The sequence below is a fragment of the Nomascus leucogenys genome, chromosome 4 (assembly GCF_006542625.1).
Source record: "Nomascus leucogenys isolate Asia chromosome 4, Asia_NLE_v1, whole genome shotgun sequence".
NCBI lineage: Eukaryota > Metazoa > Chordata > Mammalia > Primates > Hylobatidae > Nomascus > Nomascus leucogenys.
This window is the reverse complement of record NC_044384.1, coordinates 146,799,514-146,827,081: the sequence shown is the minus strand read 5'-3', so window position 1 is coordinate 146,827,081 and position 27,568 is coordinate 146,799,514. Positions and strand designations below refer to the sequence as shown.

The 27,568-nt window shown below is 40.0% G+C and overlaps 1 protein-coding gene across 1 annotated transcript in view; it reads right to left on the bottom strand.

Moving 5' to 3' along the window:
- The window catches only part of CSMD1 (CUB and Sushi multiple domains 1), a 2,090,842-nt gene that overhangs the window by 637,212 nt on the left and 1,426,062 nt on the right, over positions 1-27,568 (bottom strand). Inside the window, exon 9 of the mRNA XM_003271406.4 lies at positions 1,261-1,385. Coding sequence (XP_003271454.2) covers positions 1,261-1,385 — 125 coding nt within the window. The remainder of the gene's footprint in view (positions 1-1,260; positions 1,386-27,568) is intronic.

Sequence of the window (27,568 nt, the reverse complement as noted above, 5' to 3'; positions counted from 1 at the left end):
GAACATGAATTTTAGCACAGTTCTTTGAAGTGCTTAAAGGTCTTACATTAGAATTGAAAAAATGCACAATCAAAGTAGTCTAGAGACAAAAAGAAGGGGACAGCCATGTGCATTTCCTTGACCAGAGATTGCTGACTCTCGTGAAGGGTCTCCATTTAAGAGGTGACAACTCGCTGTCAGCTGGGCCATACACCCTCCCTCCCCTTCCTGTGGGGACGGGTCCTGCAAAGCTGGGTCCCCTGCATGAGACTGGCCCCTAGTGGTTATAGTGACCAGGTACAATAGAGTAAATGGTGCCAAAGAGTATTCTTAGCTTAGATGACAATAGTGACATGTTTGGCAACTAGTTAATTTCACAGGCTACAATGACACTATGCTTCTCATATCTTTTTAAGTAACTAAAATGCTTAAAAGTTTAAACTGTGTAAGTCCATTCACATGAAAAGACTATATGGAAAGATAAGGTATTCTTACATATGAAGCTTTCCTTTTTAGTCAAACTAGTGCTTTTCCTCCCAAAACTACCAGTTTACATAAATCATTTTATGGCCAAAATTCAAAAACAAAACCTCCAAACCCAGCATTTCTTTAATTTTATTATTACTTTTCATTTTAAAATAACCAAAATAATTTTCTGCTGTTTTCAGTATGATTTCTGTAATTCTGGTAAGAATTTGTATATACTTCATAGCAGTAAAAAATAAGGAATTTAACCTTTGCTGACTTCATATGGTTTATGTGAAAATGATGATAATGATGAACATGTTACTCTGTTAACTACGTTAGAGATTAAAGATCATTTATTAATAAAATGATGACTTGGAATCAGGCTAAGAATACCTTTTATTACTCATGTAATTAATACCTAAAAAATTCAACCTCACTGCAATAGGGAAGTGAAATTTTTAGGTTTGTGGGGTGCACAGAAACCTTTCCAGCAGGTCCAGCTATGGAACATATATTGACACACATGCATACTGTGTGTGTGTATAGATAGATATCAAGTTATACTGAGTAAGTGTGGATTTGCTCACGTCTACCCTCGAATGTAAAACACAAAAATATTCTTGGAAACGTCAGCCTCTTAACAAATTCCAAGGAAAGATTTCTGTTATTACCCACATCACTATGAAAACATACATTACTAACAAGTTCTACTCTGCCTATAGACAATGATTCATGCTTAAATTGTATATTCATAAAAAATGCCAACCCTAAAGAAAGAGATAATCCAGGCTTTACCCACCACAGGTGCCTTACCTCGGCAGATGGGCCGGTGGTCACTCCAAGCAGCGAGCGTCTCTGTAACTCTCTGACAGGTGATGCTTTTAGATCCCTGGAGCACGTAATTGTCCTCACAAGAAAATTGTACATTTGCACCAACCCTAAGCAGTTAAAAAAGAAAAAAAAAACCCAATTATTCACAGAAGACTTCTTTAGGAAAAAAAAATCAGCAAAATGGCTGCTACGATGTTCTGCAGTTAAAACAGCATAAGACATTAAGCAACTCATTAGGTATTATTTAAAGAGGCAACCCTGTGATTTAGCAAAGGTTATAAAATCAAAAGACTTGGGTTCAGATTCCTGTTGTGCCACCTTCAGAGCTAAAGAAACATATGAACCTTAACTTGTCACGACTAAGATAGAAAAAAATAGCAAAAATGACCTTACTGAATGTTGTGGCTTTAATAAGAAAATAAATGTAAACAAATTTTGTACCCTGAAAACAAGATGAAATTGAATGTCACTCCTCGTGAATAAACATTTTACAAAAACAAGAACTGAAAAAGTCTAGGTTAAGAAAATATTTCAGTAAATAATATATTTTACTATCCCACACATTAATTATATTTAAAAGAAAACCAGTTATATTAAATTTCAGAAATTCTTATAGGAAAAGAATGATTTGTTTTACTTTTCTTTTTTTTTTGAGACGGAGTCTCGCTCTGTCACCCAGGCTGGAGTGCAGTGGCGCGAGCTGGGCTCACTGCAAACTCCGCCTCCGGGGTTCACGCCATTCTCCTGCCTCAGCCTCCTAAGTAGCTGGGAATGCAGGTGCCCGCTACTACGCCTGGCTAGTTTTTGCACTTTTAGTAGAGACAGGGCTTCACCATGTTGGCCAGGCTGGTCTCGAATTTCTGATCTCAAGTGATTCACCCATCTCAGCCTCCTAGCGTGCTAGGATTACAGGCGTGAGCCACTGCGCCCGGCCGCGTTTCAGAAGAAAGCAATCCGTCCAGCCTGGAGTTAGAGAAAAAAATGCCCTGGGTCCAGAGCTGCATCTGCAAATACGGAGCTTTACGGTTGTAAATATTGACAAAACGCTGTCTCAGAACACCAACTGGACAGCTGTATTCAAAAGTGTGAGAGGCAGAGATCAGGTTTGAACACCACCCAGTTACTTCTTCTGAGCCTGGCTTCTGGCATTGAATTAGATGTAGTCTTATTTAACTATCTGACAAGCCCATTGTTACAAGCGGAAATTCTACTCGTGTTTTTAGTTTGAGAAACCACGGGTGGATGTTGAGGAAACAGAAGTGAAAGAAGGAGTCTCTGAAGGAAAAGAAGCGCAGTTGTCAGTGTGGATGGATGAAGTTAATAATAGAGACAAGATAGGGAAACATCAATAGATGCTTTTCTTTCTTGCTTAGTGAAAAAAAAAATCCATATCTATAATATCAGAGTGAATATCACTCAAGCAACATTGCACCAGCATCCCCCACGGCATCTATGTAACACTCTCTGGGGATTGCCATGGATGTCTGCAACAGCCATCCAATCAGAGTCAAACTAATTGGCAAAATTCTAGGTAAACAAAATTAAACACCTTTGTTTTCTAAAGGGGTGTCTCATCTTAATAAAACTTAATATGCAAAAGCTTATTTTAGAAAATAATGAAGAGAATTCAAAGGACGTAGACTTTTCCAGACATATCTGTCTTGGAAGTTCTTTTTTCACTAGGAATCCAGGACAACTAGAGTTCTATGGAACTAATTTTGAGAAACCTGGCATCATAAGGACATCATATGTACTAATTTTAAATGTGAAAAATACAAAAAACAAAACCCAGTGGTGATTCCCATTTTAATTGCTAGCCATCACAGTTATTTAAGACATCTGTAATTGTAGACATATTTCATCGCCATACTTTTTCATCATTGATCTGTGTTTAAACCTCATCTAAGAAATTTTTTTTTAAAAATTGTTATATCTTTGTGTTTTCTATTCCAGGTATCAATCTCCAGTTCTTTCTATTTACCTACATTTTAATGTCCATAGTTTTCATCATTCTTTCAATATATCATCATTGAGCATCTGCTATGTGTCACACTCTATGTACCTAAGTGGCAGAAGTGAAGAGCACAAAGCTACAATCTCATATAGATAACATAATAGTTAAGAAAGAAAAAAATAACCAAACCAAACATAAAGAAAACAAAAAAGTGTCATAAAGTGCCATGAAGAAAATAAATAAAACGACATCAGAGTCCTCGGGTAGGAAGAGATGGAATTTGAGTGTGGCCACTTCTTCAACGATCCCCTTAACCTGAGGCACTGATATTTAGTATAATATTCCAGGGGAGTTCAAACAGAAAGGGAGGGATGGGAAGGCCATTGCTTCAACGTAGCAAGCACTATATTTCAACGACTGCAGCACATCACTCCTTAGTCATGGAGGGCTCTCTGCTCCTATAACACCTCTATCTTTTTCATGCATTTTTTCCCTACATGCAACCAATATTCCTTTAGGTATCAGTAGCAAATTGTATTCTGTTTTGAGAAAAACAATCAATAAGCCTAAACCCCCAAAGCGCAAACAACACAGGCAAAAATAGACAAATGAGATGACATCAAACTAAAACCCTTACACACAGTAAAGGAAACAAGCAATAGAGTGAGGAGACACCCTACAGAATGGGAGAAAACACTGGAGAACAAAACATCTGGTAATGAGTTCATACCCACAGATACAAAGAACTCAAACAAGGCAATCACAAGAAAAGAAATCACCCGTGTAAAACATGGGCAAAGGACCTGAATAGACATTTCTTTAAAAAAGACATAAGAATGGCCAACAGGTATATGGAAAGGTGCTCCGTGTCACTGATCGTCAGGGAAATACAAATTAAAACCACAGTGAGCTATCAGCTCACACCTGTTAAGATGGCTATTATCAAAAAGACAAAAGATAGTAAGTGTTACTGAGGATGTGGAGAAAAGGGAACCCTTGTACACTGTTGCTAGAAATGGAAAATATGTAAATTAGCATACTCATTATGGAAAATACTATAGGGGTTGCTGAAAAAATTAAAAATAGAACTACTACATGATCTGGAATTTTGCTTCTGATCCTATATCTGAAGGAAATGAAATCAACACATCGAAGAGATACCTGCACTCCCACCGTCACTGCAGCATTACTAGCAATAGCCAAGTCATGGAATCAATGCAAGGGTCCAACGCTGGACCAAGAAATGGATAAACAAAATGTGGTGCGTGTGTGTGTGTGTGTGTGTACACAATGGAATATTATTCAGCTTTTTTTAAAAAAGAGTAAATCTTGCCATTTGTGACAACACGGTTGATCCTGGGGGAAATTATGCTAAGTAAAACAAAACAGGCACAGAAAGACAAATACTGCATGATCTCATTTCTATGTGAAATCTGGAAAAAATAGAACTCACAGTAGCAAAGTGTAGGTACCAGGGGCTGGAGGAAGGAGAGGAAACAAATAATACAGAATTTCACTTAGGAAAAATAAGCTCAGGAGAGCTATTGTACAGGATGGTGACTGCAGTTCTTAACAGCATACTGTATACTTGAAAATTGTCTGGAGAGATTTTGAAAGTTGTCACCATGAAAAATGACAAATATGTGAAGTAATGGGTATGTTAATTAGTTTGATTTGACCATTTCACAATGTATTCATATTTCAGACTGTCATGTACACCATAAATATCTACAGTTTTTGTCAATTTTAGAACAGAAAATATCACCACTGTGACTAATTGGTTTCATTTCTGGCAATGTATGTTTATCATCCAAAATATAGGACATTTCTGGTCAGTGATATTCTTCGGAAGACATTAAAGTGTCCAACAACAGGACTGTGCTTGACTAATTTTTTTGGATGTATTTGAAAGAATGCAACATCGTTTTATAAAAGGCAAATGTAAAATATACGTACCAATAAAGAAAAATAAAAAGGACATATGTAGTAACGTAGAAAAAGAAAAAAGAATAATACAAAATTGTATGTACTCAAAATAACAAGGATCTCTCTATCTATATTTATATGTAAATATTATGAAGATAGGCACAACCCATTTCTGAGTGGTACTATCACAAGTAAATTTTTGTTTATATATTCACATGATTATATTTTTTCCTGATTCTATTACTTTATAATTTAAAAGTTAAAATAAAAACATTTATGCTGCTTCTATCAGACTGATCCTGCCTTCTCACGCATCAAGGTAGTCATGTGCAACTCTCCAGGACCTGAACTCGGCTCTTACTCTTCTCAGATTTCCACCAGAGGAAAGCTTTGAAAGACTATTCCAGTGGACAGCAGAGGACTGCTCCTGAGCTTCCATGATCATACCTGGTATCACAACCTAGTCCAGAAATCTCTGCGCACATTCACATTCAGTACACTGAGAGTACAGTATAGAACTCATTCCATAATTACGATCATGAAACCTTTTTGCAAATTATCGGAAACAGCCATCAATAGAATATGGAAGCTTCTCTAATTTCAAAGCATTAAAAATATTAACCGGAGCAACCTCTTCATTTGACTGCAGCTGGCAAACAGAGCCAATGAGGGTAAACGCCATTCCAGCGGCACAGCCGAGGAGGAGCCTCCACGTGGGAATAAATCAAGTTGAGGTTGAAACTAAATATGACCCCAATTCTAATTTATTAATTCAATCTTTTGGTCTCATTTTATCTAACACATGAATCAGTTCAATTTAAAAGCCATGTGTGCTTTCAACTTCAAATACCTAATAAACTAAGTTTTCACTGATTTATGATTACTCTATTTGAAGTAATATATATCAGATATAACATTAGATAATCTAATTTGGTTTTCTGGAAAGAAGTCTCAGAGGAAAATGCCAGGAAACAAAAAGCTAGCAGTACCTTTCTATTGGCAAGTAACTTTAGTGTACCCTAGATTAATTACGTTGCACAATTTAGACAATTGTTAGTAGTTGGTAACTGTAAGAAATATTGGAGAACTGAACTGATTTTGTGTAAGATCAAGATGCAAGGTACATTGACAATAAATATCACACATCAAAATTTAATTCAAACAGTGAAAGCAGCAAAATTTTGAATTTTAAATTAAATACAATAGGGAAACATACACTTTTTGCTTCTTCAGTGCTTAGCACTTCTGAAATTGCTCCATGTTTGATTTCTAAAGACATTTATCACCGTATAATTCACTTACCACAGTATAAAAACTCTTTCTAAGTGAGTAAACTATTTCCAAACATGCTTTAATTGTAATACAAGCAATTTCTAAATATGGTTGTCATAGAGCACAGCTATTTGTGAACTTATTCAACATTGGTATGATAACTAATTTTGAAAAATAATTTGAGGTGACTGGAGGATTAAACTAATGTTCCAAACAGGAAACAGTTTGACTTAGCTGTGAGACTTAACTGTCCACTGTTTACCAGAGATTACACTAATCTACTGACTGGCTAGGTAAGGGTCTCCTACCTCTCTTCTCAACCCACACTGCTCAGTATCTACTGAATCTGCTGACGCAACCAATAGATAGATGAGAGATAGATGATTGATTGATAGAGAGATTAGATGACAGATACACAGACAAATGGAGAGACAGATGACAGACAAAGAGATGGATGGATAGCTAGATAAATAGATGGAAAGACAGATGGATAGATAGATAATGGATGGATAGATGATAGGTAGATAGATTAGATGGATAAATAGATGATACATGAATAGATGGATAGATGATAGATAGATGTATGGAGGAATAGATGGATTAGTTAGACAGATAAATAGATGGATAGATACATAGATGCAAAGATAGATGAATGGATGGAAAGAGATTGATAACGGATGGATAGATGATACGTAGATAGATACATCATAGAGGAAGAGATGGATAGATGATAGACAGATGGAGGAATCAATGGATTAGATAGATAAATAGATGGATAGATACATAGATGGATAGATAGATGAATGGATACTTAGGTAGATATCCACCTGGTTAGGTAGATAGATTGATAGACAGATAGACAGATAGAAAGATAAATAGGTGGAAAGATAGATACATAGATGGATAAATACATAGCTATAGAAAGATAGATATATATCTTTCTGTGTTAAAAAAATCTACTTCAAACAGTACACTTCAGTATTCATAAACATAAAAGGAATACATATATTATTAGGTATCGAAGGTAGGCATTTAAACATTTTTGCATCTTCAGCAAAAAGAAAAAACACATCAGGTAAAAAGTTTTTCAGTCTCAAGCAGCAGAAAACACAAAAATTTGAGGAAACCTTTTCTTCAGTGTGAAGTTCAAGCCGGGATTTGCCATATTTGTCCTCATAAAATGGAGATGGATGGCACAGGGGGCACTAGCTGCAGCCACACTTTATCAAAAGTTTAGGAATGTTGCTTGAATGAAAGTATTTGCTTAAGAGAAACAAGGGCTGTGAGCAGGAGGAAGGGTGAATGCTGAAGGATGTATGTGCATGTTTACATATGTGTACACATGTGTGCACATCCGTGTGTGTGCGTGTGTGAGTATGCACAACTTTGATTTTTTTTTTCCCTGTATTTTACAAAAACTCTGAGGACTTTTGTCCTGGCATAGCGCACGTTAAAAATTACAGACTTCCAAATTCACAGTGAGATCCAGGTGCACATCATGAAGTAGGCATAACAGAGATTCGATGATACATTCTCCTGCTTCCTGCTTCTCCACTATGAGAAATAAAAACAAAGCCCGCAGTGTGGAGTGGCTGACTTGCCCAGAAAGCAAAGGTGGTGGCCCCCCCTTCCCACAGGCACTCCATCCCAAGGAGAAGTCAGAACTGCTGGCCTGTGCTTGGATACAGGCAGGAGTGGCTGGAAGCCCTGGCTGGGGGGTCCTGCCCAGTGAGAAGGAATGGAGCTGAGTCCTGCTTAAAGCGGTCTGGCTACCACCAGAACTTGTCACTGGAGCTGTGGTGATAAGCGTGACAGTGGCATGGAGGCTGTGGAAGCTCAGTGTAGTGTTTCCCCACCACACCTGGGAGCAAGACCCGAGCTGGGTGAGGAGACAGAACAAGACAGAACCCCCCACGTTGTGTCTGTGTGTCCGGAGGTAATGCAGGACTCCTTAGTTCCCAGCTGTGGCCTCATGGAGAGGCCCCTGCGTCTCCTGGTGCTTCACAGAGCCTGGAGAAGGCAGGAGGAGCCCGCGATGGAGAAGGTCAAGCCCCTGAGCCTCCCCCAGGTGCCCCTGCCTCCAGGGCAGAGGCCTAGGGAAGGTTATGACAGGGAGTGGGTGGCACAGGCAGGATGGAGGACAGATGCCTGCTCTCACCAAGGCCAGAATGCCCTTTAACATCCTTGAGAGAGAGTGAAGGGATGTCCAGATCTAACTTTAAACCTGCTTCACTGGGAAATCAGTAATTTTAACTCTTAAGAATGAACAGATAAAGTTTTCTGACTCAGACAAAATGAGGATCTCACAAAAGAAATTACCAATCACAGTACAAAAAAAATTACATTTTATACATCAGAATTTACACTTATTAATTCAACTTCATATATCCATTTTAACTTACTTTGCAAATAATATTGCTATTCATATATAATATGCCATCTCTTTCTCCCTATCTCCCTCTCTCTTTCTCTGTTTTTCTCTTTCCCTGCCTTCCTCCATCTTACTTAATTTTCACATTAAAACATTGCTTTTTCCCAATACATAGAATCAGTTATACGGAGAGTTTCCTGAGCAAGGTGCTAAAAAGTTTCCTGGAAACGCTATTAGAAAGACGATAGTGTTTTTCTAACTTTACAGCAATAGAGTGACATTTAATTCAAGAAAAGGAATGAGAGAGGGAAAACCAACCAGAACACCTTTAATATCTTTAGCATCTTGAGAACATTTAGCTGCAAGTCTCAGGCCACACATAAATGTCCCCAGGGCCTCCTAGAGTGCCAGACACATCACAGACACTCAACAAACAGAAGTTGAGTGAATGAGTAAAGCCAAGCCACTTTCCCGCGGCCATATATGTCAATTTGCAGGTAAAATGAACAGAAACAGTGCAGCAACCAAATCCACCTCCTCACTCTTCACTCTTCTCCATGAGCCTCTGCTATGCCCAACCTATAGGGGTTTGGCGATCATTTACGGCCATCCCCAAATGCACCAGACACGAGGTGAGCCCTGGACCATATTAATTAGCTGCGAGTGTTTAAGAGATACTTCATCAAACACCTCTTGGTCAATGTATTAACTGAATCTAAATTGCTATGGGAATATTAATTAAAAAACTGATTTTGCCTTTAGCAAAAAGAACTTATACTGGAAACTGAAACTTGGGTTGGGCCTTGAAAGATCCATAGAATGTATTTTTTTTTTTTTTCCAAAAACAGTATATGTGTTCTAGATTAAAAAACCACCACAGCAAAACCCTGTTGGTAACAAAGCTGTGGTTTGTTCAGAGACTTGCATATAACTTGGTTTGTCCAGAACAGAGTTTTTCGTTTATTTCCAATACCATGGAATCTATCTCTACCTTCCTGCTTTGAAGTTGCACCCCGTCCTTCCCCAGTAGACACGATGACTTAGGTTTATACCCTCTCCCTCCACTTCACCTCCCTTCTCTCACTTCTGAGGGACATAACTTAGTTCCTTTATTGCTCCATCTCAGGTTCAGTCTGAAGATATCAACACAGAGCCCAGCAGTGTGGAAGAGTGGGAGGCTTGGCAGAAGAGGCCACTTGGGAAAGCGTCAATCTCCAAGGGAACCGCTGTGTTTCATTCACCTTGAAATCTCTCACAGCCTCCAGCACTGTGCATGGGGGTTCTGAGAGCCTTGCAGTAAACACCTGTGGAACGAATGAGAGCACAAACCAGGAGACAGAAGCAGGGATTCAGAACATCTCCTAGATGTAGAAGAAGGCTCTGAACTGGAGGGCTTTAGGAGAAAAAACACAGCCCGGCCTCTGTGTGTAATCTCACAGCATCCACGCAGCACGTGCACCCTTGGGAACATCCACCTCTATTTTAAAATAAATGCTTTAGGTATCCTCTCCGACTCTCCTATAAGGGAGTTTTCACACTACTCAGACAGGAACTCGGACACTTCACCAGACGGCCTCTGCTGACGGATGCCCCTTAGGGACACGGTCCTAATAAACAACACCAGGAAGGCTGCGAAGACCATTTGCAGGCAAGTCAGTCACATGCTGGGGAGACACTGGCCAATCGCACGCCTTGCTCGGCATTCCAGAAAATGCCATCATCCAAGAGATGAATGTGCGTCTGCTGTGGATATTGAAATGCCTTTTATTACCCTTTTGATTTTCACACGTAATGTGTCATTTCTGGGTCATTTTTTCTTTTTATAGCAGCAATTTTCAGACTCATTTCTTCAAGCCTTAAGGCAATTTAGCACCGCTAAAAATGCATCAGAGAGTAGATGGATCTCTCTAGCCTAAGGAAAGAAAGGAAACTAATATTTTATGTGATTTTTAGATACTGTGTGTTAGCAGGAGCCCAAACAAAAATCCCTTAATGACAATCAAAATACAGGATGCTTCCAGGGTATAAGCAACAGTAACACTCTTGCAAGGCGCTTGGAGTGATTGGCAACTTCCAGCTGTGACTACCTCTCAAAGCAGGGCACTGACAACGAGGTGTGAATTTTTGTGTGAGGGAATTTAATTTAAATGTTCCAAGTACGTTGTAAGTTCATAGAAACCTGCCATTTGCTAAACAAGAGGACTTTGTCATGCGAAGTAGAAAAATTAAGTCCTCAGGTCCACCCACCTATCTATACAAAGGCAGAAGCTATTTGCACACTGCGTGAACCTGGAAGAGGGTTTGGGTGCAGCCGGGACTGAGGGGAATTATGGCTTGGGAAGGAGCTTTGCCCGCAAGCCCCTCTCCCATCTTCTTCTCTTTTGTGTCTCCCTGAGATCCAAGGTGAAAGCCTCTTTGCCTCCTTCCTGACAATTTATCAGGGCTTGCAGGACAGCAACGTCAGTGCCTGTTTTCCACGTGGGCTTAGGAAGCCAGAGGAGACTCTTCAAACTGTAGAACAAAAGGTGTTTTGCGGATCATGCTCTTTGCTCTGTAGCTTGAGTGAGGAAACAGTGAGGAGTGTCGGAGGCAGAGAGATGGGAGGAGACGGAAGCAAGTAGCCCGCACCACCGTCCAGCTCACGCCTCCATCATACACGTGCCCCACGCAACAGCAGCAGACATAAGTTTGTTTTACTTTATGAACATGCCCAGGCAGCAGCCGGAGCTAACCAGGTACAGGGTGCAGGGAAGTGACATATATTATTAACCACTCAGGTCAGGGCAGCCATTTGCGGTCTCCACAATAAGTCAGCAATGGAGGTGCCTCATTCCCAAATCACAGATGAGAACAAGAGGCTCAGAGGGCCCTCTGCTCAGCGTCATACGATGCTGCATTCAAATGGGCTTTCTTTTTTTGTAACTTTGAAACTTATCACTTAAATCCGTGGTTGATCAGTAAACAATCCTAAATACACAGAGACTGTTCAGCAAATATTTCCTCCTGGGCTTACATCTACACTGGACAAAACTTTGCAATCTTTTTATTTATTCTTCACACCTGGTTGTTTGTAATTGACCAGCAACCACAGTACCCACGCTTAATGAGCACCACACAAAGCAAGAGCCAGGAGGGTGGGCAAGAGAAGAAAACCCTGCTATAATTCAGTGCACACACAAACACACACACTTACACACACATGCATATATGCATACCGGTAATTGCACGAGATCCAGAAGCACATTTACAGGACACTAAAAGATGTGAATATACTGGCCTCCTACAGAAGTTAGCACAACGCAAGCGCTCAGCAAACAGGACTCAGTTTCCAAGTGCCCCTCTTAGCAGCACACCTTCTGCCTGCCTTGCTTGGTGCAATGGCTCACTCTGTTTCTGTGGCCATGAATCCAGAACCCAGGTGCTGATGCCACCCAGAGCCAGGAGCCCTGCAAGATACTGGCTGATAAAACAGAGCCACCTCACCCAAACGCTGGCTGCACTGAGCCTGCTGAGGCACTGGCTTCTGCAGCAGACAGGTGGGATACCCAAAAGGAGGGGAAAGCAATGCCCCAGGGCTCATACTTTGAGAAGGGGACACAGGGGCTGAGAGGGCTCATGGTAAACATCAGGCCCCAGGGATACCCCCAGGCTGTCTAGAGGCACCGGTGAGACAGAGCATCTCCCTGGGCTGATTCTGAAGCTGAGCACAGCTTCCCAGCACGTTTGCATCTCTGTTGGGTTCCAATTTCTCTCACTCTCGCTTCACTGGAATTAAACTGCCCCTAAACCCTTTGTCTTAAGCTGATTTCTAGGGAATCCCAAATAAAGTAGGGAACCATGATCAAATGATCAACTTTCAATGCAAGCCCCAAGACCTAGAGAAGTTATTTTCACAAGGTCACCAGACTATTAACTAGTTGTAAAAATGCAGCTGAGATAAAACATTAGCCACATGTTTTTCTCACCACAATGCAAGGTACTGAGGCCAAGAATTGTCATTTCCCTATCATACTTCTTACAACTCTGAACACAATTCTTAAGATGTCTTTGTCTAGCACATATACACCATTGAATACTATGCAGCCATAAAAAATGATGAATTCATGTCCTTTGCAGGGACATGGCTGAAACTGGAAACCATCATTCTCAGCAAAGTAACACAAGAAGAGAAAATCAAACATTGCATGTTCTCACTCATAAGTGGGAGTTGAACAATGAGAATACATGGACACAGGGAGGGGAACATCACACACCAGGGCTTGTCGGGGGGTGGGGGAGAGGGGAGGGACAGCATTAGAAGAAATACCTAATGCAAATGATGAGTTGATGGGTGCAGCAAACCAACATGGCACATGTATACATATGTAACAAACCTGTATGTTGTGCACATGTACCCCAGAATTTAAAGTATATTAAAAAAATTTTCTTTGTATATCTCCTCTCTTTATCATTTGCCCTACTTTGGCCCAATAAAATACTTTCTTCTTAATATGGTTTATTTTTCTCTACCTTATATTAATCTTGCGTCATTCCTAGACATAAAATCATATATTTCCTACGACATTTAACAAAGTAAGTAGGACCAAGCCAATCTGAGAAAAGGGATCCTGTAGATATCAGAAAAGAGAGTGTCTAGGGAAGTTGATGCCAAAATTATACTGTTCTGTGTAGATGCATGCAATCCAGCTGTAAACATCCCCAGAACAACAGACCTGCCCAGCTTCCTCGCATCTACTTTCCTCTGTGTAGTTATGCATTTGATGGCCGCTATGTTTGCTTTAACTTCTTGTCATTTAGATCCAGTCCTTAATGCTCATGTCAGTCTATAGGAGAGAGAGGCAGGGACAGATTTTCCCTCAGGGTTTTTACACAGGCTCTTCCACCTTCTGGGACTGAGCGCCCCATAGGCTCAAGTGGCGAGATCCTTTCCTGCCCATCCTCCAAGCCCTGGCTGTGACGTCTCCCCTGAGCCTTCCTCCATGCTCTGTCTACAACAGCGGAGGCCTTTTCTGTTGTTCTTTCTTTTATTTGTCCTTATCCTAAGAGCTCAGTACAGTTCCTGAGGGCTTGCTCATTTTGCTAAGGAAATGAAAGAACGAATCAGTAGATGAAGGGTTGCCTTGGATGCTAAAAACTTCCCTAGAAATGGCTCCAGTTAGTGATTTGTTATTTTTCTCCCCCTTCTTTTGAGAACAGCAGATACAAAGCAAAGAAAAGCTGAAATCGGGCCAGGTGCGGTGACTCATACCTGAAATCCCAGTACTTTGGGAGGCGGAGGCAGGCAGATCACAAGGTCAGGAATTCAACACCAGCCTGACCAACATGGTGAAACCCCGTCTCTACTAAAAATACAAAAATTAACTGGGCATGGTGGAGTGCGCCTATGACCTCAGCTACTCAGGAGGCTGAGAGAGGAAAATCGCTTGAATCTGGGAGGTAGGGGTTGCCGTGAGCAGAGCTTGCACCATTGCACTACAGCCTGGGTGTCAGAGCAAGACTCTGTCTCAAAAAAAAGAAAAGAAAAGAAAAGCTGACATTTGATTGCAATTGCTTACTGCTGTGTGTGTGTGTGTGTGTGTGTGTGTGTGTGTCTCTCTCTCTCTCTCTGTGTGTGTGAGATGGGGGATACTGTACATATTTAAAGGTCCTAAATGATAAACATAGTGAAATGATTACTGCAGTCCAGCAAATGAATGTATTCACTTCCTCATGTGGCTACGTTTGTGTGTGTGGGTGTTTACAACACCTGAGATCTACCTTCTTAGCAAATTCCCAGGATGCAACACAGCATTATTAACCCCAACGCAGCAATATTCACAATGTAGCATTACTAAACACAGCATTAGTAACCCCAGCTCAGCATTAGTAACCCCAACTCAGCATTAGTAACCCCAACTCAGCATTATCAACCAACAGCATTAGTAACCCCAGCTCAGCATTAGTAACCCCAACTCAGCATTATCCAACCCAACACAGCATTGTTAACCATGACACAGCACTATTAACTACAATGAAGCATTATTAACCACAACAGCATTGTTAATTAACTACTTCATGCTATACATCAGATCCCTAGGTTTATTCATCCTATGTAACCGCAGCTTTATGCCTTTAACAATATCACCATTTTCCTTTGAGTATCTGTTGCACGCCCAGATTGGCGCCAACGTCTACCTTGCACTCCTCTCTTCTTTCACCAGGTGGTCCTTCCCGCTTGGCGGCAGCTCCCATTTCTTTCCCCCTGTCTTTCATCAAAATCTGCTGGGAGCAACAGATCTGACAAATCCTTTCATACACAAGAAAGTATAATGGAGTGAGATGGTTGACTACCTTCCCCTTCCAGAGGTAGCTACATTTCCGCACAGCAGGATGTCTTACAGCAAAGTGGTGGTCTCTACAATTCGTTCATGGCAAGCTCCTGGAAGCATCATTGTGGGGGCAGGGAAGATGGACCACTATAGTCCTCCTCAGATCATCACTAAGGGTAGAGCTGGTTCTGAATCCTTGCTGAACACTTAACAAAAGTCTAGCAGGTAAAGAGAGTGAGGAATTAATTTAAGACACACACACACATAACTGCAGGTGGCATCGGCAAGCTGAAAACTGACAAACCATTGCTTCCTGAATCTTTCCAGGTATCCGCCTGTCTTTCTCCCTTTCTCCTTCTCCTCCCCATTAGTATAAATAGGAAGCTTCAGTAAAATTCCTCATAAAATTTAGAATATGGTGCCAAAGGGCATTTAATGCTGTTGAAGGGTGGAATGGGTGGATTTATTACCTTTAGATCCTAGTTAAATTGAAAAACCATCCAACTAGCTACTCTATTTCCCCTAGAATATGAATACAGAAACTTAACAGGTCTCTAAACCAGCAGTTCTCAGCAAGGGCCAAGTGTATCAGAATCACCCAGGGTTGATTGGAAAAGGGACTGCAATTGTCACAGGAGACTATGAAATGTCATCCTGGGGAAAGGGTGCTCCCATTTACTCACCCAGCTTGCCACTATATTCTCTATGATGGCAAGCAAGTATTGTTGCTGGTGGCAGTGGAAAACCACTAGTGACCCGAGATGATAAGAGACAGAAAACCATTGCTCTGGTCTAAAGCGAAACTCTGCAGGGGCAGTAATTTTACTGAGGGATCCATGGCACCCACCTCTATCCCCACTCTATAACAGGATTCAGTCATAAATAGCAGCCATTGTTCTTCCATGAATGTTTTGCAACATTCATATGCATGTTTTGCAATATTGCAAACACAATATTTTATTAATTAAGTAAATGATTTCAATACAGTAAAAAAACATGGTTTTGCTATCTGATTGAAAATGTGGATAGAGAGGAAGGAATTGATCGCAATGTCAAGAAATGTAAAGAACTATTCCAAGGGGGTTTCTGCACTGATCTCTGTGCACGAATCAGCTATGATTGGACATTTTTCATTCGTCCCCCATGATATCGTGGCAGCAAGCTTGATATCAGGTCATACATGCTAGAAACCTCCATGACTCATTTATGTCGCTGCTAGATGTAGGTTTCCCTCTGGCTTCTGAGATCCACCAGCACTGCATCACTGTGTCCGTGGGACTCCTGTTCTTGGGAGATGCTCATTGGCCTTGCATCTTTATCATTTTTCCCAGAATGTTACTTGATGGAGGCCAAGGTGTGGTAGCATTTTTGCTGTGGGGAAACAAATTAGCTGCCCTTATTCTTCCAGCTTCTGCAGACATATAGGAGCTGTAGAAGACAGCAGATACTGAAAGTGTTTTCCAATGATGAGGTTTCCATATACCTTATCAGACGATGTTTATGCTATCAAACAGGTTTTCAAAAGCAAGCCCATCTGTGTTTAGTCACCTGTCTCTAATCTCATATCATGGATGACATACACCAGGTAGGCCAATGGTTACCAACCTCACTTGCCCATCAGAATCACAGGAGGCACTTATAAAAGGCCTAACACTGAGTTACCTACACTAGTCACCATAATCTACTTTAGAATAAGATTCTGCAAAATTTTCATGGCTCTTTTCAGCAGTGTCAACAAACTTAAAGGCTAAAGGAAGCCTGTCAAATCATTGGTAATATGCAGAAGAGTTACCAACTATAGGAAAAATATTAAAGCAGTGAACACTGAATAACAACCAGTGCACTGATCTGGGGACCATTCTCCCTGCTCCCTAATTTTTCCAATTGGTTTAAAAACTCTTCAGTATCTCAAGTGATTCATTTTGTTTCCCCCTACGTCTTCACCACAAATATGTTGAAGGAAAGGCGATAGTTAGTGCTCACAGATCTGCCCTAGAGAGACAGAGGGTTACAGGACATTCTGTCCATAGTGATCACGTTCACAGGAACAGGAAGTACAATGGTGGCTGCTGGGAGATGTGCGCCGGGGAGGATGGGAAGTTATGACTTTATGGGCATGGAGTTTCAGTTGTGCAGGATAAAAAGAATTCTGGAGATGGATGGTGGTCATGATTGTACAACCATGTGAATGTGTTAATACCATTGAACTGTACACTTCAAATGGTCAGGATGCTAAATTTTGTATTATTTGTATTTCATCACAATTAAACATTCTCTTTAAAAATCCCCATGACTGGTCCATCTTCCTGGCCAATTAAACTAGAACCTTTGGGGTAAGTGGAGTGTGTTTAATTGCCCAGTTGTGAGCCCCCAGGGAAACCAGATCACTTTCTCTCTCTAGGGCAGATCAATGAACACTAACTCTCTTCTTTCCTTCAACAAATTTCTGGTAGAAGCATAGAGGAAAACAAAATGAATCACCTGAGATTCTGAAGAGATTTTTAAAGGAACTAGAAAAATTAGGGAGCAGGGAGAATGACCCCAAAATCAGTGCACTGGTTGGTCATTGAACGTTCACTGCTTTAATATTGTTCCTAAACTCTTTCGCACATCACTGATGATGATCTCACAGGCTTCCTTTAGCCTCAAAGGTTGTTCACACTCCTGAACAGAGCCATGAAATTTTTGCAGAATCTTATTCTAAAGTAGAATATGGCAAACACACGGCTAAGAGTCACAGGGTCTTATAACTCTAATGTATGGAAGAAATAATCACATCTCCTATTTCAACCCATTCTTCCACAGATGAAGAATTAAACACACACACATACACACACACACACACACACACACAAAGTGTTACAGAAGGTCATTTTGAAGAGCATTTATATTCAAATAGCCCCTGAGATGTCATATCTGATGATCATGACAAACTGGGCTTTTTTTGATAATTCATCAACTATTTTTTGCATTTTGAAGCTAACAAATTAATATAGGCTTAAGTAACAATTGCCTATTTTCTCAGAAGACTATTTAAATGTGTATTTTATTTTGATGAAAAAGTTACTTTTCTACTACAGATATTGAAAAGACCGTGGAAGAGAGAGGGAGGATATTCCACCAGTCCTATTTGGTGAATTGCTTATCAGAAGCAAGTTTAGCCACACAAATATGATCTGAAACATTCACAGTGCGTCATTTTTCAAAGGGACATAAAGGCTTCAGGGAGTGTCAATGGGGTATTATTGGTTGTGGTATTTCTTAAGCAGTTCTTAAAAAATGCAGTTGATGTTCTTTGAAAGAGCAGTTATCATTGGCAAATATTTTCCCTACTCTACTTCAGTTTCCTAGTAACCATGGATCCTCCTTCAAAAGCTACCTGCCTGCCTTCAGTTACAGGCATAGGAATATGTTATGTTCCTTAAAATTTTTTTTAAGTTTTAAAAACACTTTGGACAATGACAGGGGACTCAGGTGCGGCAGACTCAAATGCAGCATGTCAGGAGAGGCCTGCGATCCGAAGTGTGCTTTTTTTCTATGACAAACCTGCACTGCGTGCTCAATCCCACTTTGTCCTCCTTCACCTTTTCTCCACTAGGCAAGACAGTAAAAATCACTTACAGAAACGAACACTGGTTCAAGAAATGAGATCATGCTTGAGCTTCAAAAAATAAAAGACAGTTCTTTGTCTTCCATTTAGGGACATGGAGTGGAAAGGGATTATGTCACAAAAGGGGGAATTATTCCCAACAAGAAACCAAACTTGAATGTTTTTAAAATTCCCTCTTGTATTCATTATAGTTTCCAAATTTTCTTTAAGAAACCCCTGATGTATGGGCTTCATTCTAAGTTTATAAACACTTCATCTATTAGTAAACTAAATTTTTTAGTTGATGGGAAGAAGGAATAATAATCATAATCCAGTGATGTCCATATTTTCCATTTTTTCTTCTAGTTGTACATATATAATCTAGCAAATGGCCAGGGCTCAGAGCTTAATACAGCATATGATGCAAGAAACAGCAGCTTTTTTATTGGGAATAATTATATTCTTACAAGTTTACCTATAAATAAAAATTTCGCACAGAGAATCAGTATTTACTGTTGCCTTACAACATGTAAATGTAAATGCATTCCTGATATTAAAGTAAAATTAACTTAGTGAATAATGGCTGAATGCTTTCTTTGAGGCAAGCTCTACACGGAACACTGGAAACATGATAGTGAATAAAACAAAGTTCTTCTCTCTACGGGGCTCATAATCTTGTGGGCAGATAGAAAATATGTAAACATGAATTATGCTTAGTCAAATCAAATTGGAAGCATAGACATGCATAGAATTTCTGGCTGGTCAGTTCTAGACAGTGAAAGGAAAGGCCAGAGGGAGGGACGCTGTGGGGACGAAAGGTCCATTTCAGAGAGTGTGGCCAGGAAGTAGCATGGAACAGGTACCTCAGGGGGTGACGCTCCGAATCCTAAGATCTGGATTTTCTCTGCTCAGTATATAACAGAACTCTTAGCATTGCTGAGAGGACAGAAGATGTCAACATATCACGGAAAACATGAGAAGGATCACAGAAATGAAGACATGCTAAAGAGGAGAGCCAATATCACACAGGATACCAACCGAGATATCTGTGTATGCATCTGCTCTAACTTTATAAGTAGATGAAGTCTATAAAGTATATAAATGATGACAGATAAAATAGTAAACAAGAAAAAGAATCAAAGGAGCCAAAAAGCAGGTGGAAATACAGGAAGGGAATAGCTAGAGGTCCCTAGGTATCTCTCCATCAGGGGAGAAACATTATAACATCAGTGTCCTTGGACACATGGGCATAACCTGAGTGTGCAGTTTTATTGCTTGTGGTATCCAACAGCATCCACATAACAGCGTTTCTCTCTCGATGAAGAGAATAGTGAGAGTTATCTAGGGGCTCCAGCTACCTCCATGCTGTGTGTTCACCTGCTTTTGGGCTTGGGCTTGTTTGATACTTTTCACAATAAAACTTACAATGTGCCTGTGGTTTCCCTCATTTCTTCATCATTTAAAAAATGATTCAATAACACAACTTAATAGAAAGCAATTCTTTTTTTTTTTTTGAGAAAGAGTCACTCCCGGAGTGCAGTGGTGCCGTCTCGGCTCACTACAACCTCAGCCTCCCACGTTCAAGCGATTTTCCTGCCTCAGCCTCCCGAGTAGCTGGGACTACAGGTGCATGCCACCATACCTGGCTAATTTTTGTATTTTTAATAGAAACAGTGTTTCCTTATTTTGACTAGGCTGCTCTCAAACTCCTGACCTTGTGATCCACCCGCCTTAGCCTCCCAAAGTGCTGGGATTACAGGCGTGAGGCACCACGCCCGACTGAAAGCAATTCTTCCTGAAAAGAACACCAGATTTACTCCCTGGTTTCTACACAGTCTGTAAGTACAATTATTTACATTTTCATGTAACAAGAGACAGGTGCCTCTGCTCTCACTGGAGTTGACCTACAACGGAGAAATAATAAAACCATTGCAGCAATACTATAATAACTATAAATAAAATTATCAATATGCTACAAGAAATTAAGATAACTAAATGTGGAAACTAGAAATGAGCAGTTGTTTATCAAAACATATGGGCTATGGATTTGTTTCTGCTTCTTCTTAAGTAATTTTTTTTCCTTAATGTACTTCAGTTTCTCCTTCCATTTGATGACACATAATTCAAAATGCATATTTCAAAATAGAATGAAAAATAAACATGGTATCCTTGAAATAAAAATATGCTAAGACAAAGAACAGATGTTATTAGCATGAATGGTAACAGGCACATACCGAAGATATAAATTAACTATTTAGTTTTTAAGTCATAAATATCACTCTTTTGACCCCCAAATTCCCTTTAGAGTCTAGGTTATGACTCTATTTTAATTGTTAATCTATTCTTTGATGAGCAGCGGTTAACTTAATTGGTTTAGCAGAATATTAATGAGGTTATGTCCACATATCCCTAGAGACTGGCTTGTTAGCCTCAATTTAATCCATTCAACAGAGGAGGCTTCTACCTTGTGTTGGGTCCCGTCATCTAAAATAAAATCAGTAAGGCCTCTCCCCTCTCCTTCAAAACCACACGACTGCAGTGAGATGATAGTAACATAAATACATGTGTAAAACTCAGAGATGCTGGGAAACGTTGAAATCGTGAGATGACATGAAGCTGGGTGTAAAGAGCCGCTCGTCTTGGAGTCACTTGTCTTTCAAGGACAGCATGGAGTGTGAGAAATGCATTGTTAGGAAATTTGGTGGTTGTGCAAACATCATAGAGGGCCCTTCCACACACCCAGATGGTGTAGCTTGATACACACCTGGGCTTCATGGTACAGCCTAGTGCTCCCAGGCTGTGAACCCATACGGCATGTTACTGTAATGAATATTGTAGGCAATTGAACACAATGGTAAGTGTTTGTATGTCTAAAAATAGAAAAGGAGCAGAACAGATATGGTATGAAAGACAGAAGATGTCTCATTCATATAGGGTACTCCCTATGAACGGAGCTGGCAGGGTGGAAGTCGCTCTGTGTGGGTCAGTGAGTAAGTGGTGAGTGAATGTGAGGGCCTAGGATGCGACTGTACACTCCTGGAGACCTTAGAAACACTGTATCCTTGGGCCACAATACCTTTATTAATGTTTTTACTTCTTTAATAATAAATTAACCTTAACTTATTGTAACATTTTTACTTCGTTACAATTTTTTTTTTTTTTTTTTTTTGAGACAAAGTCTCACTCGGTCCCCAGGCTAGAGTACAATGGCGTGATCTCCGCTCACTGCAACCTCCACTTCCTGGGTTCAAGCAATTCTCCTGTCTCAGCCTCCCAAGTAGCTGGGACTACAGGTGCCTGCCACCACGCCCAGCTAAATTTTTTGTATTTTTAGCAGAGACGGGTTTTCACCATGTTGGCCAGGGTGGTCTCGATCTCTTGACCTCATGATCTGCCCACTTCAGCCTCCCAAAGTGCTGGGATTACAGGCGTGAACCACCGTGCCTGGCCTACTGTGTTACACTTTTTAACTTGTGAGTCTTTTGTAATAATACTCAGTTTAAGACACATAGTACAGCTGTACAAAAGAGTTTTTTCTTCATATTTTTATTTCATAAGCTTTTTTCTATTGTTCTTTTTACTTTTTAAACCTTTTTGTTATAAACTAAAACACGAACCTAGGCACTAGGTTTTCACCTCCACACCTCGTCCCACTGGAAGGTCTTCAGGGGCAAGGACACGCATGAATGAAGCTGTCACGTCCAAAGATCACGATTCCTTCTTCTGGATACCACCTGAAGGACCTGCCTGGGTCTGTTTACAGTCAACTTTTGTGTTTTTTAGAAGCAGTCGGAGTATACTCTAATGTAACAGTAGAAAGTACATGATTGCAAATGCATGAACCAGTGAGACAGTCATTGATTCTCATTATCAAGTATGTGCTAGCCTTTCCTGTGACCGGCAGCACAGTACATCTGTCTTACATCAAGATTGCCACAAACATGTAAGTACTGCTCTGTGCTGGGAGGGAGCAGGGCTAGGAGGTCACCAGGCAATGGAAATCTTTCAGCTCCATTCAAATCTTACAGGAAAACCATCATACATGCAGTCCACTGTTAGGCAGTGTATGACTAGATATTCTATTTACAAAAAGAACAAAAAATTACAGGGACAACTATTCCGTATCAGTCAGTTTTGCCTATTAAAGCCCCTCCTCTGTTTCTCTGTTAACTGGCAATACTCCTTTGTGGAAAGACTCTCAACTGAGAAGAATCAGCAAGGGTGGTGTTGGTGTGGCAGAAAGGAGATGATACTTGAGGAAGAACATGACTAAGAAGTAAAGGAAGTGGCCGGGCACAGTGCCTCATACCTGTAATCCCAGCACTTTCAGACGCCAAGGCAGGCGGATCACTTGAGGTCACGAGTTCAAGACCAGCCTGGCCAACATGGGAAAACCCTGTCTCTAGTGAAAATTCAAAATAATTAGCCAGGCGTGGTTGTATGTGCCTGTAATCCCAGCTACTCAGGAGGCTGAGGCAGGAGAATTGTTTGAACCCGGGAAGTGGAGGTTGAAGTGAGCCAAGATCGTGCCGCTGCACTCCAGCCTGGGGAACAGAGCGAGACGCCATCTCAAAAACAAAAAAACAAAAAAGGAAGAAAGACAGGACACTAAAGGTGGGCAGGTGCCACCTGCAGAGGAGGTAGTGTCAGGACAGACACTGCAGCTCATGCAGAATCAGGGCAGTAGTCACATGGAGCTCTTTATGGACAGACGTGGAGGGGGTCACATTGTGGAAGAAAAGATAAAAGGGACGTGAAAGCAGTTGAGAAGCTCAAGTTTCAGAGAATTCAGGGAGCTCCCTAAGTTCAGTTTCATCATCTTTGAAACGTTCTTAAAAGGCTAGAAGTAAGGATTTGATATTATATATTTAAAAAATATGGCTGGGTGCTGTGGCTCATGCCTGTAACCCCAGCACTTTGGGAGGCCAAGGTGGGTGGATCAGAAGGTAAGGAGTTTGAAACTAGCCTGGCCAACATAGTGAAACCCCGTCTCTACCAAAAATGCAAAAAAATTAGCCGGGAATGGCAGCACACGCCTGTAATCCCAGCTACTCAGGACGCTGAGGCACGAGAATTGCTTAAACCTGAGAGGTGTAGGTTTCAGTGAGTTGAGATCGTGCCACTGCACTCCAGCCTGGGCTACAGAGTGAGACTCCGTCTCAAAAAAAAAAAAAAAAAATTATAACGTCCAGCAGTGTGCATCACGGCCAACGCCAGTCTACGTGGATCTGTGGTGCCAATTATAACATGACACACCCCTCGCAGTGATCAATTAAAGCAAGATTGTTCTTCTGCTTAGCATATGCAATGCATGCTAAGCTGCATGGCTTGGAACGCTGAGCTCAAGGGGAAATTTCAACCATAGCTTGACTCCTCATTGGCTACTTTGTGAAGTCCGCACACTACATACCCCTTTCCAGTGGTCCTGTATAGCGGGTGTAAAAACTTTTAAAATAATTATCTGTGCTACAAACTATCAAGGTCCATAGAAGCTTTGAGATCAGTAGGATCCAGCTCTTACTCTGACTAGATATAGCACTTTGTTAGGTTAGTGTTCTGAATTTCAACGCTTCTACTTATAAAAATGAGGATAATTACATCTGCCTGGACATAGGCTACATTTCCTGTTAGCATAGAAAGATAGATGAACAATAGATGCCAGAACCCACCCATAAATTCTCAATACCTATCCGAGCTCCCGCCCTCAGATATTGGAATTTGAATACTTCCATCAATCTTACTGATAAATATTCAGTTGTAATGAATACACTTTGCCTTTTAGACAGTGGTCTATGTTGAAAAATACTGTCAGCAAACTGTCCCCAAACTGACTTGAATTCAAATAAGCAAGCTTTGTATTTTATGCTTCATTTTGTTTGGGCATTTTATAGATAATGATAGAATTAATATTTAGATTGTGTATGGAAAAGGGATTTCTCAAGAACCCAGAATAATACTATAAATGAAACCAGATGAGGAATATTTTACCAACCTACAAAAGTGAACTCTGTTTAACGAAAACAGCCCCAAGTTACATATTTACAAGGGGCTATACTGCAAATGAGCACATCTATCCATCTTGGCCATGTTGGTTGTTAGTTTGGATTACATGTTAGTCATTAGTTTTGATTATAAGAATTTAGAAAAAAAACCTGAATTACCTTTCATTAAAGAGAGCCTCAAAAGACTATTAAAAAGTATCTTCCCATTTTTTTTTTTTTTTTTTTTTTTTGAGACAGAATCTTGCTCTGTCCCCCAGGCTGAAGTGAAGTGGTGCGATCTCGGCTCCCGGGTTCAAGCGATTCTCCTGCCTCAGCCTCCCAAGTAGCTGGGACTACAGGCGCACACCAACATGCCCAGCTAATTTTTTTATTTTTAGTAGAGATAGGGTTTTACCATGTTGGCCAGGCTGGTCTCGAAATCCTGACCTCGTGATCCACCCACCTCAGCCTACAGCACCCAGCCTTCCCTCCTTTTAAAACATCAACATTTTTAATGAACTGATTATATGAGAGGCAAACCATGTGTCCTTTCATCTAAGTGTCATAAGGCATCCTTACTTGGCTGTAGTCCAGCAGATTCCATATGTATACAAATGGGTTTTACTGCCCCACAGAACATAAATAGTAGATATAATCAATAAATCAATATGTGGGCTGGGCACGGTATCAGTAGTTTCAGCAATTTTCAATGCCAAGGAGAGAGGACTGCTTGAGGCCAGGAGTTAGAAACCAGCCTTGGCAACACAACGAGACCTTGCCTTTACAAAAATCTTTTAACAAATTAGTTGAGTCAGTGGCACAAGTTGAGTCAGTGGCACATGCTTGTACTCCCAGCTACACAGGAGATCGAAGTGGGAGGATCATTTGAGCCCTGGAGTTCAAGGTTACAGTGAGCTATGATCATACTACTGTACTCCAGACTGAGTGACAAGTGACAAATTGTCTCTATAAAAAATAAATAGGTCATATAAGTGTATAATATAGGTCATGTACACATATAAATATAGGTCATGTACATCAGATGCCCATGATCACTACACAATCCTAAACTACCAGTATAAACGACATTTAACTTAATTCAATTTTGTTGCAACATAGCAAATATCCTACTATAATGTTTCTTTCTTCATATGTACTTTCTCTTAACTCCAATTATAATTTTTATGCTCAGTAGAATCAGGTTGCATACTTAATGCATCTCTTTTTACGGTGTGCCCCATACATCCCTGGAAACGTGGAATTTTAGAAGGTCTGTGAGCTCAAAATTATTTTACAATACTCTAAGGTGTTATGTGCCTTTCTCACTGAGTTGCCATTTCCATTGACAGTGCAAAAACGATGATGGGAAAAACTGATGGCGATTTTGCACCAATCAAGCAACAGCATCAGGCAGCAGGAGAGAAAATGTCCAGTGTCACTTAAGAAAGTCCTTGAGGGAGCAGGGAAAATGATTTTTTAGTAAATTCTAACACTTGAATATGTAATGCATCTCTAGGGCATGGTGAAGCCTGAGGAGCTCTGGAGGAACAAACATGTATGTAATTGTTTGAGTTTTGGGTCGAGCTGGCTGCTTAGTTTTCTACTGAACTCCTCCTCAGTTAAAGAATGATAGACCAACTATCATGGCTAAGGTCTGAGTATCTGTCAGGTATTTACAAAAATTGAATGAGTCTTTTACTTCAAGGAAAATGACTGACAAAATTTGAGTGCATGACAAAGTTAAAGTTTTCCAATTTTCATTAGAAATAAAATTACAATTTTCATTTGTAGTTTTCTAATGAAAATTAGAAAATTTTCAAAAGCTTGTACCTATCATCATGCGTTTGACAGCTTTTCAATGCTTACGGATCTTCCTAATGAAATACATGGTAATATCAACAAATGTATTTTTTAAAGTAATGTATAGGACAATGTACAAATATTTGAAAGAACTGATAACTCGATGAATGATTTTCAAGTGACGAATGTATGAGGCACAAAATCATGCATATACAAAAAATTAATTTAGGGCAGAAGCTCAGCCAACAAATTTTGATGTAAGAAAACAAAAAATGTTTATTTTCAAAACCCCATATCCAAATTGCATCTAAAATTTAAGATGATATCATTTGCCTATTTTTGTTACAGTATCAAATAATATACTCAGTTATTTGAAAAGAATTTGAAAACACTAATTTATTTTTCAGTTATATGTAAAGCTGGGTTTTAAAAAATATTTAATTAAAACAATATTGTGCAACAGATTGAATATAGAAACATATAACAATACATATAAAATATTATACACTAACAATAATTCAAAGAAAGCTAAAATGGTTATGCAAACCTAAGACAAATTTGGTTTCAGAGTAAAAAATGTTACTCAGGATAAAGAAAGTCATTTCACAATGTAAAAGGTATTAAACAAACAAAAATACATGGCAATTTTAAACATTTGTGTACCTAATAACAGAGCTTCAAAATACATGAAGCAAAAACTGATAAAGCTGCAACGAGAAATAGACAAATTCAGAATTTTAGTAGATGATTTAGATAAGTCTCTCAATCACAGATTTGACAAGTGATGAGAAAACAAGTAAGGATCTCAAAGCCTTGAACTGCGCTGTCAACCGACTTGATCTAACGGACATTGATGGAACACTTCACCCAACAACGCTAAAATATGTGTTATTTTCACGTGGTCATGGAACATTTACCAAGATAGAGCATATTCTTGCCCATAAAGCAATTATCAAAACATTTTTTAAAGTTCAGATCCTATAAAGCATAATCTCTAGCCATGCAGATTCTTAGAAAATGTCCAGTATATGGAAACAAACTAGAAAACTTCTAAATAAATCATGGAACAAAAAATCAATCACAAGGGAA